Source organism: Sus scrofa, chromosome 1 (assembly GCF_000003025.6).
Source record: "Sus scrofa isolate TJ Tabasco breed Duroc chromosome 1, Sscrofa11.1, whole genome shotgun sequence".
Classification (NCBI taxonomy): Eukaryota; Metazoa; Chordata; class Mammalia; order Artiodactyla; family Suidae; genus Sus; species Sus scrofa.
This window is the reverse complement of record NC_010443.5, coordinates 229,138,036-229,151,985: the sequence shown is the minus strand read 5'-3', so window position 1 is coordinate 229,151,985 and position 13,950 is coordinate 229,138,036. Positions and strand designations below refer to the sequence as shown.

Below are 13,950 nucleotides of genomic sequence, written 5' to 3'. Positions count from 1 at the left end.
AGGGAAGGCACTAAATGGGATGTGAAGCAGAGAGCAGGCACTGTGAACTCGGTACTTTCTGCTGCTTCCAAAATGCAGGGCTGGTGAGGCTAATGAACCTGGTACCATGAACACCTGAGTTCTTTCTGTGACAAGTCAGCCAGGTTAGACCTGTGCTGTCCCACATGCACTAGCACTCGTGGCTCCAGAGCACTTGAAATGTGGCTGGTGTGGCCAAGGAACAAAATTAAAAATTTTCTTTTTGTTAATTTCATTCTAAATTTTATAAATTGATGTTTGATTTGGTTATGGGCAGACTCCTGAGTAAGTGTGGAACTTGGCTATATAAAGTCTACTTCTTGATCTAAATTTTATAAAATCTAAACACAGATGACATATTTCTCATAAAAAATTGTCTGACTTGAAATGTGCTTTAGGGGTAAAATACATACGTGATTTCAAAGATTGGTTACTACAAACAAAAAAGAATGTAAAATATGGTCTTATATTGATTACATGTTGAAATAATATTTTATTTCTTTTAAAGTGGCTAATGGTATATTTAAAATGAATATATTTTCTGTATTTCTTAGGGAACATTTTACAGAGAAAATAATCTTATTTTGCATGCACCAGTTCTGTGTCAGATACTGGAATAAGTGCTTTGAAAATATTACTAGAGCTCGGGGTTGAATCGGACCTACAACTGCTGCTCTATGCCATAGCTACAGCAATGCCAGGTCCGAGCTGTGTCTGTGACCTGCACCACTATAGCTCACGACAATGATGGGTCATTAACCCACTGATCGAGGCCAGGGATTGAACCTGCAACCTCACAGTTCCTAGTCGGATTCATTTCCACTGTGTCAAGATGGGAACTCCACTACAGTTAATTCCTATCATAATTCAGCATCATTGGGGCTCTGAGGGGCTAAGTGACTTGGCCGTGATCGCACAGCTGATAAATGTCAGAGAAAGATGTGAGTCCACATTTATCTTGCTTTTTATTTTAACAATCTGCTCCTTCTCCAAGAAGAATTAGGAAGCGGACTAGAATAATTTATCAAAACCAAAGTCTTATGATAAAAGGTGCTTAAAAAACTAAAAAACTGACATCGAACGCATTTATGGGGAAAAAAAAGCCACAGATAATCTAAGTAAAAATGATGTGAAGAATCACCTTCCTAGAAACTGCCTGGACCTATATATTTGGCCTCAGATGAAAGGCGGAAATAGAGGTACTACTGATACGTAAAAGGGATGGAATGGGGCAGAATTCTAGATCTATGTAAACCCAGAGACCAACGCCTCAAAGTGGGATGATCTGATCTTCTTCTAAGGAAATCAAGAGAATACCTAGTTCGTTTCAGCTGCATATTATTTTCTGAAAGAATCCATCAACTATCTGGCTTTAGCAATGAGCAAGTCCCATCCATTCAAGGAAAACATCCCCTGGTATTAAATCTATGTGCATACCATAGCACAATGGAACCAATCCTGAGGTGCTTAAGATAAGAGAATGATCGGCTATATAGAGAAATAAAAGATAAGGGAATAGTTTAGACCATCAAAGGAAAGAATCAAGGGGATTAAATATAATTCATTGGTGTTACCTACACAGTAATCCTTGACTGATGCACCGCCGGTCAAAAAGCCCAAAGAAAGTCTTTCAAATCATCATTTTCTAAAAATTTGCATTTGAGCTATCTTTTCTAAAGAGAATTTCATTTGGTTTATAAACCTTCCTTAGCCAAGATGGCATCCCATTTTTCACATAAAATGGTAGAGATAATGCAAATAGCAATCAAGTGTGTTTGAACTGGGAGTCAAACCAGGGGTGACTTTTTATAAAAGAGTTATTTATTTACTTTAAAAAAAACCTTTATACTGAGAAGTCCTTGGACTGTGTTACTTGGTGAAATCCTTCACTCTCTTACCTTAACCCCTCCCTACATTCTGTACAGTTGTCTGATTCAGTGCATGTCTTGCAGTTTTCATTGCATTTCCGGCAAAGGTTTTTCTCTGTTTAAAAAAAAAAAAAAAAAAAAAAAAAGTAAAAAGTTCAGAAATCAATTAGTCAACTGGATCTATAAAAGCATACGGAGATGTTTTAATGTTTACCAATGTATGCTATAGTACACATGACCTTGAGTAGAAAATTGTAAGAAAAGCCCTAGACTCAACATTTGGTATCACTTCTCAGCAAACCAAATACAGGTAGGAATTATGGTGTTGGGAATTACCTTGGCGATATCTACCATTTTGTAGATGAGAACTATGGCCCAGGCAGTTCTGAAACAGTTTACTGTTTTTTCCTTCTTCTCATTCTCTTTCCCAAGCAGGGTTTCCTAACTTCCTAAAATGAAAATCTCACCAATAAAGCTGGGGCCAGCATCACTAGTAAGTATTGAGAAGCAACACTAGCGGGTAAGGAATGGAATGGTAGACCCCATGCTCACAGCTTTAAGGATCCACTCTGATGAATTACACAAGAAAAGACCCTGCATTCAAGATTGCAAGGTAAGGGTTGATTACTTCTTGTATAGGTTAGTATAGTGCCCTGTACTTTTTAGCAGCTGTGCAATCAATGTAAATGTCATTACATTTCAGACAATAATTCTATTCTGGAGAAAAGAAATATATTTGAATGAAAAATATTCCATGAATACTGGCTTTCCTGTTAAATACCAAACACTGGCTGCTCTTGGGGAAAAAAAGTGGCAAGAATGTTTTCTTGTTTTATATATATAGTGGAAAATGATGATTTGTTATCTATTAAGGCCTTTTACCTCAGGTGAAGATTTTTGGGAGGCTTGATACCTTCTCTGAGATGCAGGTGGATTTTACCCTCAGGTATGTGTAGGACTGAATGAAGCTTTGTCCACAAGCTTCTCTTTAAAGGCTGGTGTTTTTTAGGGTTCCACAGAGAAGCACTGCTATCGTGGATCCCTTTAAGATCCTCCTGGAGGTCCACCTCCTTTCACAAGTCTGAGCCTCTATCAAGTCCTTTACAATTTTCCAGTAGTAGTTACATGGCCTCCCTCTTATCGTGTTATTGAGCCTGGTGGCTGTGGCGTAGGACCTAAATTTGAGCTCTGCTTTCAGCATTTCCATCGGGCAAGTTATCAGCCTCTGTTCTCCCATCTGCTATCTAAATATTAAAGTGATGCCTGCCTCCCAGCTTGTCTTGAGAAGTCAATGACATTATTCAAGGGAACTGCAAATATGCTGCTGGTAATCATGTTTGTACATAATCACTATGTTTTACGTAAACGGACTCATTAAAGGAGGAAATTATAATAAAAGGCAATTGCACAGAAGGAGAGAAATGCACAGACCACTTATATCAGCAAAGTAATTGTTCAAATAGCCTTCCTTAATTGTCTGCCTCTCAGGCTTTGGCAAAGGAACTTGATTGTCTCAATGATCCTGATCCTATCATATACCATCTAGAACCAAATTTCTTTTGTAAGGCTCAGCCTTTTTGATAGAATTTTGAATTCTTTCTTCCAGGAATCGTGCTTATTTCTGATCCCTTATGTCCCCTCCCCACTGTGATTTTTCTCATTCCACTATCAAGCTGCAGCTCCTGTTCCAAATTTTGGGGAAAACAAAAACTACAGAGGAATCCCTACTCATTACTCTAAAGGGAAAATTGAGAGCCCCATCTCCTTCATAGAGAAATGCCTGCCTTTGAATCAAGAGAGAGTTTTGACTTAAGAAGCAAGAGGATCCACTTGACTGGTCTTTTAAAATAACTCTTGTTCTGGAGTTCCCACTGTGGTGCAGCAGAAAAGAATCCACCTGGTTTCTATGGGGATGCGGATTCAATCCCTGGCCTTGCTCAGTGGGTTAAGGACCCAGTGGTGCTGTGAGCTGTGGTATAGGTTGCAGACGCAGCTCAGATCTGGCATTGCTGTGGCTGTGGTGTAGGCTGGAAGCTATAGATCCGATTCAGTCCTTAGCCTGGGAAATTCTATATGCCACAGGTGCGGTCCTAAAACAAAAAAACAAAGTAACTCTTGTTCTTTTAAACTTGGGTTTTCTTTTTTCTTAGGTTGGCAGAAATAGGAAATTTGAGTGTTATACCATGGTGTGACATTCTTGCTCAGACAAATTATTGAGAACTCAGAAATAAAGCAAAATATACCTGCAGCCCTTGTCAGGGCCATAGCATAGCACTATCTAAAAGGAGGTATGCCCAAGGATTGTGGAATTCTCCAGGTAATGAACCTTTGTCTATTCACAAATGACAGCTCATTAGGGCCCAATTCTATGAAGTTACATGTTAATTTACAGATTTTTGTTTGATAAAGTTGCTAACAATTTCTGTCCATTTGGACCACCCGCCCAATTCTAATTGTATTGCTATGTAGAAAATCATTCAGTTTTGTGTCTAACTCAGCAAATGGACTTCATTTTGCCTTACCTGGTATAGACTATGATACCTGACAATCTTTGAACCCATTTGTCACCTTGGAGGTTCCTGCATTAATGGGTAAGTCATTTTTAAAAATAATTCAATGATTTTTACTATATTTATAGTTGTATAACCATCACCACAACCTAATTTTAGAACATTTCCATCCCAAACCCGCAATGGTAAGTAAGTCTTTGACACAGTTCCATTCTCTATTTTACATGAAAGTCATGTTTTTTAACCTTGTAGATAACATACAGGCCTGGTTCCTTGCTCAGTGCACAGGAAAAGAGCAGGCCTGGCTTCCGTCCTTTAAAAGCTCATCTCTGGGAAGCTGGATTTCATGAAGTTTCCCACCACCCTGATAAGAGTGGCTTCTGGTACCTAAACTGTTTATACAAACAATACGAACACCTACTTTCCCTCTAGGAGTCTGGAATTTCGGTACGTGCCAGATACAGGGTGCCTTCCTGGCCAGACTCCATCACAACCCTGGGCACTTAGACTTTAGGGAGGTTCCCTGACAAACTGCATTTCACATGTAGTGTCATGAATTGTTGTTAGAGAATGAAATACATTCTGTGCTACTCCACTGAAAGAAAACTCTTGTAAGTTTGCATCTCCCTTTGCTGAAATTTTTTTTTTTTTTTTTTTTTTTTTTTTTTTTGCTTTTTAGGGCCACACCCATGGCATATGGATGTTCCCAGGCTACCATGTCTAATGAGAGCTACAGCTGCTGTCCTACGCCACAGCTACAGCAACACAAGATCCAAGCTGTGTCTGTGACCTACACCACACCTCATGGCAACACCGGATCCTTAACCCACTGATTGAGGCCAGGGATCGAACCTGCAACCTCATGGTTCCTAGCTGGATTTGTTTCTTCTGTGCCATGACGGGAACGTTGCTGATTTTAATCTATCCTTTTGCTATAAAAAGCCACACCAATGAGCTCATGAGTAAGACCATATACTGAGTCTTGTGGGTCCTCCTAGAAAGTCACCGAACCTGTGGACAAGCCTGAGGATCCTCTGAAGCTGTCAGTTATAGGCATTTTTATAGAAATTATTTTTCACTTTTTTTTTTTTTAAACAAAGCAATTCTAAAGTGTTCTCTTAGAAACTGGCTTGATCCTGTTAGATGAGCAAGGCCTAGGTTTCATGGTGGAGAACCATCTCCCCTCCTACCCTGGTCATTGAAATGAAAACCACATTTTGGAATCAACTCACTGGGATCCTGATATGATCCATCAGGGCAGTGGGTGACACAGCTGTTGGTTTCTTCATTCAGGAAGTACCCATATTTACAGGACAAGCACTGGTCCCCATGGCTCCCAAAGCAGGTCTCACAGTTGGGGGCACACTTTCTGCATCGCTTCTTGTCGGCGTGGTAGTGGCCAGGGGGGCAGCTAGAGACACAGATCCTGTGATGGGGGCCGATAAGAAAGAGAGGCAGTGTCACCAGCAGAAACCCTGTCCTGAGTGAGTGAGGGGCTGAGCACACTGCTGTCCTCTGTCTCAAAATCCTTTTGAAAGGATGACAATAACACCACATCCAAAGGGCCACATTCTGTAGGGCACTGATGCACTGCAGTTACATGAAACCAAGTAAGGCTAAAACCATCTGCCAGTTCAGGTCTAGCTCCTTAAAGGGATGATGGTTAGAAACTGATTCTCAACGGGGTTGTGCTGTTGGGTTGAAGGGAAAACATGTGTGAACCACATTTCTCCGAAAGTCCCTAATAAGGGGTTATTTTGTTGTGTGCTGTTTGTCATGTGAATGCTTTTTGTCTAAGGGTAATGATGGTTGTTGTGTGCTATTAACTAAATTAACATATATGTATATAAATTTAGGTAGTTTATGATAAACTTAAGATAACTTCCTTGCTTGCCTATAGTTTAAGGGCTGGGCTCTATTTATTATTATTATCATTATTACTATTACTAATTCATTCAAAAAGTATTTATTGAGTACCAGTGAAAATGTCAGGCACTTGCTGTTCTAGGAGATAATGAGGGGATGAAGTAGTTAAGGGCCTTTTGCTTTGAAGAATCTAAATTCCAGCATCAAAATCACAGGAATGGGTCCATGTCTGGGTGACTGGAGTGTGGCTGCACTGGAGGTCAGTTCCCTGTGGTGAGTTTCCTCCTGATGGAGGAGGAAGGGAGGAGGGTAGGGCTGAGAAAGACTGCCTGGCAGAGAATGGCCTCTGATAGGCATTTGCTGGTCCATGGCCTTCCCTGTGCATACGCATTTGCTTGAGGCAGAAGCCAGAGGCTCAGAGGTAAAGCCTCAGTGCCCAGAGCAGAGTAGTGAGAATGTGCTGACCAGCAGCTTTGCCACATCGAGGGCTTGCACTTTGGGGAATTCAGGAAAGCATCCATTTGACTTGTGTACTGGCACGTTTATGCAGGGCAAATGCAGCTTTGGCATCAGACATTAGCGGGATGGCAAGGTCTAGAGGAGAAGACCAGGCACCTGCAGAGCTGGTCTCTCCCTACTGTCCTGTGAAATGTGAGAAAAGATGTTTGCAGCTGCCCAGCATACAGGTCTGTCTCATGTTTTATAATTCTGTGCACGCTGTGCAACAGCATCTTTTCTGTGCTTCGGTCCTAGTGGGAGAACATGGAACACTGACTGCCGTGGTGTGTGTTCCCGAGAACTCCCAGGAACACTGTTGAGGAGGGTGCGTGTGTGATGATGGGGCTTCTCTCTTACCTGGTGTTGTTTTTCAGCTTGTAGTAGTAGTGCAAACAGTCATTGCAGTGGTCTGGTCCTGGCCCATCACAGCCTACCTCACTGCACTCAGGGTCACAGGGACCTTCAAAAAGACATTAAAAACAACACTTGGAAAAAAATGATTTTAAAGCAGGTCAACTTTACCTTCAAATTGGTATGAAACTGGCTTTTCTCCCCCTTATGCAGTGGGAGCTTTCTTTAAGAGTTTGTAATGCAATGAGGTAGACTAATACTCAATGTGGCTGTAAGCCCAGAGATGAACTCTTGCCTTTTGGGGGAAAACCTCAATAACTGAAGTATAAAGAATGTAAATCCTAGTCAGGGTCTGGTCTGCAAAGCACATATGGCTCCCTTGTGGGAGATGACAGGTATTTCAGAATTCAAATGTACAATGCCACTGCAGCAACTAGGAAAAAACCGACTGCAATGAACTATGCATAATGATAAAAATGTTGGATTTATAGAAAAATGAGAAGTCAAACTGTTGACAGGGAAGAAAAAAAGGGTTATTATTCAATGCTCTAACCAAATTGCCTATCTCATCCAAGGTCATTAAAACCACTGAGTACCTCTGAGATACTGTAGCCAGCAAGAAACATCATTATGGCATCTGGCACAGTTTGATCAGCATCTAGAGGTAGATTACAAAGCAGGTACTTCAGGCACTGATAACAGATTTAAAATTGGATCCTACCATAGGACAATAGGTGACTTGACGAAAGAAAACTACACATACACTTTAAAGATACAAGCAAGCTTAAAGAATTCCAGACCTAGGATGAAGGTTCCTAATGTCTCTTGCTTGGTAAAGAGCTAATGAAAATGCAAGGCAAAGAAAAAAGAAAAAAAGCCAGAAAGATGGAACTATTTCGTGATTGAGGAAAAGTTTTCTAATGACTACTGGTCATTAAAAATTTTGCTAATGATATATAGATAGCTAGTCATAGATATTTTGTTTCCTTGGCTAACTCTCTTTTTTTCTGTTTTCCATATTTTGAGATATTTTATCTCATAATCTTCAAGCTCTTTCATATAATTTTGACTGGCAATAAACATAATACATGAAATGTATAAAAAAGTAAGTCAAGGGTATCAGAAATGTCTTGAACTATATACTTCTTTTAATCAAAAGGACTTACTGTTGAAACATGGCCTCCTTTAATCATTTTGGGAATGACTATGTTCTAGACTGACTGAATCAAAACATAAAACGGTAGAAGTAGGGAGGAGTGACTTAGAGAAAAATCTAGTATCATACCCCCTCATTTTACAGATGAAAACAGACTAAGAGTCCAGTATCAGTTGGCTAGGAGAGTTGGGGTCAACAGAGGTCCTGTTTCTTAGTCCACGTCTAAGTAATCACAACCTTTTAATCTGAATGGAAAATGAGTCCCTTGCAAATACTGCAGACTTGAAATATATTTCTGATTAGTCCTAAGAGTCATTTTACAGCACTGTTTATCTCTTTTCCCAAAAGCCTTAAAATTTATCTCTAAATTCTACAGCTTGTACGAGTTGGGGCATTTTAGCCAACTACTCTGGAACATGAGGAGAGAGCATCTCTACTGTGTAAGGGTTGAAGTTCAGCCAGCTGTGGGTCCCAAGGTCTCTGGAATTCGATGAAACAGTACAGGGATCTGGTTATGATAACGCCATCTGTGCCTTTAGACAGGATGACTTCTTAATGAAGGTGAAAATCACACCTCCAAAGAAAAGGGATCATGGGTGGCCCTAAATTTTCACCAGATGATTTCTACAATTAAAAAAAAAAACAAAACCCTAAGCCATTTATTCTTGATATGTGCCAAAGGGCTCTGTATGGCAAGTTCACAGGCTGCGTTGTTTCTTTCATAATGTTAAACTATCCCAGATGCAGTTTAGCATTTTAGGTTGCTGGGTAATAATGAAATAATTGTCTTTGTTCTTTCACAACTGCCAATGTGGACATTTTGGAAATGTGAGAAAAACCACAAAGATGTATAAATGTTCATAATGTTAACATTACCAAAAGTTGAATGGGAAACATACCAGAAGGCACATAGTAATAGGTTACTATGATGCTCCATTTATGTTTCTGGATATATTTTCTCCTACAGGAGAAGACAAAGTGATTTGCTAGTCATAACATGAAAAGTAATTTTACAAGCTCAAAGCAAAATAAGACAAAAATTGAACACAATCTGTATCTGGTTAGCACAATTGCTCTGAATTACCTAAGCTTATTGTTGACACTGGGATACTACCTGTTTAAAATTCTCTGTTAAAGTGATTCACGAGAAAGAATCTCACAGAGTCGAGATGCAGGAAGACAATAGTTATTGTCTAAAGGTACATTAAACTGCTATTTACAATCAGTCTTCGATTAGGAGAAGCTCTTTGTTCACTGTTATATATCGTATCCTAGAAGGATTGAATGCTGCTTGGAAGTGGTAGCCAATGCAACAGGATAGGAATCAGAAATACACTGGGAAGGAGAAAAAAATAATTTGCAGATGATATGGCTACAATGCCTAAACTTCCCCCCTAATCCACTAAAACATATAAATTAATAAAATTAAGCAAAAGGGCCAGATGTAAGATAAAACACACATCAGCCAATAGGTATCCTAGATACCAGCATAAAGTAAGACAATAAAGGATATTTTCCATTACAGTAGCAATAGGACCCATAATATCTAGAAATAATACTAATGAGAATAACATTACATAAAATTAAAAGATTTCAGTAAAATGGGACAAGGTCTATGTGTTGGGTGGAAAGACTGCATATTGTAAAAACAATTCTTCCCATGAAATTGCATGTAAATTCAAACCAAATTCCAATAAGACTTTAAAAGGGAGACTTAAGAATTGTTCTGAGAACAAGATACAGATGTTAAACAGATATTAAAATAGATTGTGGGTGCTACTGGATTAAGAATTATTAGATTGATAAATCAGAAAAGGTGGTAACAGAAGAGATGCTGGTTTAAGAAGTTACTATATTGCTATAAAGAAACATTCCAGACTAGAAGGGGAAAGTAGGGTAATAACTCAATCACTGCTATTAGTCTATCTGGAACATATAGACAGAACTTCACATTACATATTACAAACCAAAATAAAGTCTTGATGAAGGGCTAAATGTAAAAGAGACCGTAAGAATAAACATTCCGTTAAAACTACAAATGTTATCTGAAACTGTTATCCAATTTCTTTTTTCTGTCAAAACAACAACCCAAAACAAAGAGGACATTTTGGAAGCAAATGATAAAAGAGAAACATTTTTTCAGCAAATACAAGACAATGTGAGAGTAAATAACATACAAAAGAATTGTTATAAATAAGAAAATTGCTGTCACTGTGAATAGAAAAGTGGGTAAAAGACAGTTGTATTTACTTCGGAGAACTACAATGGAAGAAAAGTTTTAGATTTACTAGCAATCAAAGATATAAAAATGTAAACATGCTCTGTTCTTTATTATTATTATTTTTCACTTTTTCCTTTCCAGTCAATGCTGGCAGGAATGAGTGCAGTAAACACACAGCTGGTCACAGTGTAGACTGGTACATCTTGTCTGGAAAGCAATATGCCAAACTACGTCCAAGACCTAAAACTGATGATTCCCGTTGATGCAGTAATTCTTAGGATCAAACCCTATTTTCCAGAAATAATTAAATATGTACTCTAAGACTGATGATGACATTCACTGAAACCTTATTTAAAATAGTATAAAGCGCTAAGCCAACAATACATCCCAGATTATGGACTAAATATATTATAGTTCAATCAGAGGAGGGACTATTTTGCTGTATTTTAAGTATGTGTTGTATAGATATTTGACAACAGGGAAATGTGCTCTTAATAATACCTTTAATGGACAAAAAAGGATATAATTACTCTATGGTGTGATTTTAGCTTTAAAGAAAAAAAACCAGGAATATTTGAATTCATGAATATACACATACAAATATTTAAGGGATAGAAAGAAAGATGGAATACAATATATCTGAGTATGGGTAGAAGGTCATCTCTGGATGGAAGAATGATGCATGAACTTTCTGTCCTCAGTCTGCCTCCACAGTTGGAAGCCAGCTCACCTGCATAATCCTCTGTCCCATAGTCATCAGTGGGATCTTCAACTCGGCTATACCGGACACGTTCCACTTTAGGAAACTCATTGGTGGGTGAGTATGGCTGCACGGAGGTGCCATAGAGGACCAATGACCATTCTTTCAATTTACCTTGGGAAACAATGATGAAAGCATGTCACAACCAAACATTCCATCTCTTTTCCTTTATAATTTAATTCCTTATCATAAAAAGCAAAAGTAGAAGAAACTGTGGGAAACAGATTTGTATGGATCATGTCATCTGATACAAAGGCTACAAATGCATTTTCCACTGCTTGCAGAGTTAACTATTAAATAATTCACATACCACCTATTTTTAAGCACCAACTACAAGATACACCTTAAAATCAGCATTTTTGTATGTGTGTGTGTGTGAGAGAGAAACACATCTCAGATTGCTGGATCAAGGGCTGAATTTCAAATGATGAATATTTAAGAGAATTTCAGAATTTTACAAAGGGCTTTGTTTTTCTAGGTCTCAAGGTCTTATTTAAATTGAAAAAGTGTTTGGCATTACCTGAATTTATCAATAAAAAGATTAAAACAAGGAATTTCTTCTGCCTGATTCCGGAGTTAGGCATTCAGTCTTAAGACTATATCGCTATATTATCCTGTAGACCTGTGCTGTCCAATGACAGCCATTAGATGGATTTGGCTATTTCATGAGGCCAGCATTACCCTGACGTCAAAACCAGACAAGGATGCCAAAAGAAAAATCCCTGATAAACATGGATGTAAAAAATCCATGACAAATATTAGCAAACTGAATACAACAATACATTAAAAGTAGCATACATTATGATCAAAAGGGATTTATTCCAAAGATGAAAGGATGTTTCAACATCTGCTAATCAGTGTGATTCCTCAGAGCAAAAAAATAAAATCATCTTACTAGATGCAAAAAAGTATTGACAAAATTCAACATCCATACATGATAAAGACTCTCAAAAAAGTAGCTACAGAAGGAACATACGTCAACATAATAAAGATCAGGAACAAGGATATAGACAAAAATAAAAGGCACCCAAATTAGTAAGAAGTAAAACTATTAGCATTTTCAGATGGCATATTTTATATATAGAAAGCCCTGAAGACACAGCCAAAAAACTTAGAACTAAGCAACAAATGCAATAAAGTATCACGATACAAAATCAATATGCAAAAATCTGCATTTTTTAACACTAATGATGAACCATCAGAGAAATTAAGAGTCCTATTTACAATTGCATCAAAATAATAAAATGCATAGGAATAAATTTAACCAGGAAGGTGAGAGACATATACACTGAAAACTATAAGAAATTGATAAAATAAATTGAAGACACAAATAAATGGAAAGATATTCCATGCTCATGAATTGGAAGAAAATTGTGAAAATGTCCACACTACCCAGAGCAATCTATAGATTCAATTCAATCCTTAGGAAAATTCAAAAGGAATTTTTCACAGAAACAGAACAATCCTAAAATTTTTATAGCCGTGAGATTCCCAATAGCCAAAGCAATCTAGAGAGAGAATAACAAAGCTAGAGGGTATGCAGCCTGGTTTCAAACCATACTACAAAGCTATAATAACTGAAACATCATAGTACTGGCATAAAAAAAGTCACATTAATGAATATAACAGAATAGAGAACCTAGAAATAAATCCTTACAGATATGGCCAATTAGTTTATGACAAAGGAGCCAAGAGCACACAGTGGGGAAAAGGTAGTCTTCCACAAATGGTGTTAGAAAAACTGAACCATGATCTAACATCATGCACAAAAACTAACTCATAATGGCTTAATCTAAGACCTGCGAGGATAAAACTTCCAGAGGAAAACATAGGTGGCAAACTCCTTGACAATGATCTTGGGAATGATTTTTGTATTTGATAACAAAAGAAAAGGGAATAAATGCAGAAATAAACAAACTACAGAGCTTCTGCACAGCAAAAGATACCATCAACTAAATGAAAAAGTAACCTATGGAAAATATTTACAAATCATATATCTGACAAAGGGTTAATATCTAAAATATATAAAGACCTCACACAACTCAATAATAGAAAAACACTCTGATGAAAACATGGGCAGAGGATATAAGTAGACGTTTTCCCAAGGAATACATACAGATGGCCAATATGAAAAGGTGCTCAATACTACCATCAGGGAAATGTAAATCAAAACTACAATGAGATCTCATTTCACACCTGTTAGAATGGCCATTATCAAAAAGATATGAAATAACAAATATTAGGATGTGGAGAAAGGGGAACACTTGTGCACTGTTGGTGGAAATGTAAATTGGTGCAGTATTAAGTTTACTTAAAAAATTAAAACTAGAACTCCCATACGAGCCTGCAATTCCACTTTTAGGTATTTATCTGAAAAAACTGAAAACAGTAACTCTAAAAGTTAAATGCAGACCTATGTTCACTGCAGCATTATTTATAGTATCCCAAACAAGGAAGCAATGAAAATGTCCAGTGATGGATGGATGGATGGATGAAGAAAATATGGACGTTCCCATTGTGGCTCAATGGTAATGAGCCCAATTAGTATCCATGTGGATGTGGGCTCGATCCAAGGCCTTGCTCAGTGGATTAAGGATCTGGTGTTTCCTCGATCTATGGTGTAGGTCACAGGTATAACTCAGATCCCGTGTTCCTATGGCTGTGGCATAGGCCAGCAGCTGTATCTCAGATTCAACCACTAG

The 13,950-nt window shown here is 38.0% G+C and overlaps 1 protein-coding gene across 4 annotated transcripts in view; it reads right to left on the bottom strand.

The window, feature by feature from the left end:
- PCSK5 (proprotein convertase subtilisin/kexin type 5) overlaps nt 1-13,950 on the bottom strand; it is a 453,468-nt gene that overhangs the window by 156,069 nt on the left and 283,449 nt on the right. For all 4 annotated transcript variants that reach the window (XM_021065005.1, XM_021064998.1, XM_021065022.1 and 1 more), the window contains exons 14-17: nt 11,219-11,362; nt 7,118-7,220; nt 5,629-5,822; nt 1,917-2,001 (exon numbers count right to left, since the gene is read on the bottom strand). In XM_021065005.1, the coding sequence (XP_020920664.1) occupies nt 1,917-2,001; nt 5,629-5,822; nt 7,118-7,220; nt 11,219-11,362 (526 nt within the window). The remainder of the gene's footprint in view (nt 1-1,916; nt 2,002-5,628; nt 5,823-7,117; nt 7,221-11,218; nt 11,363-13,950) is intronic.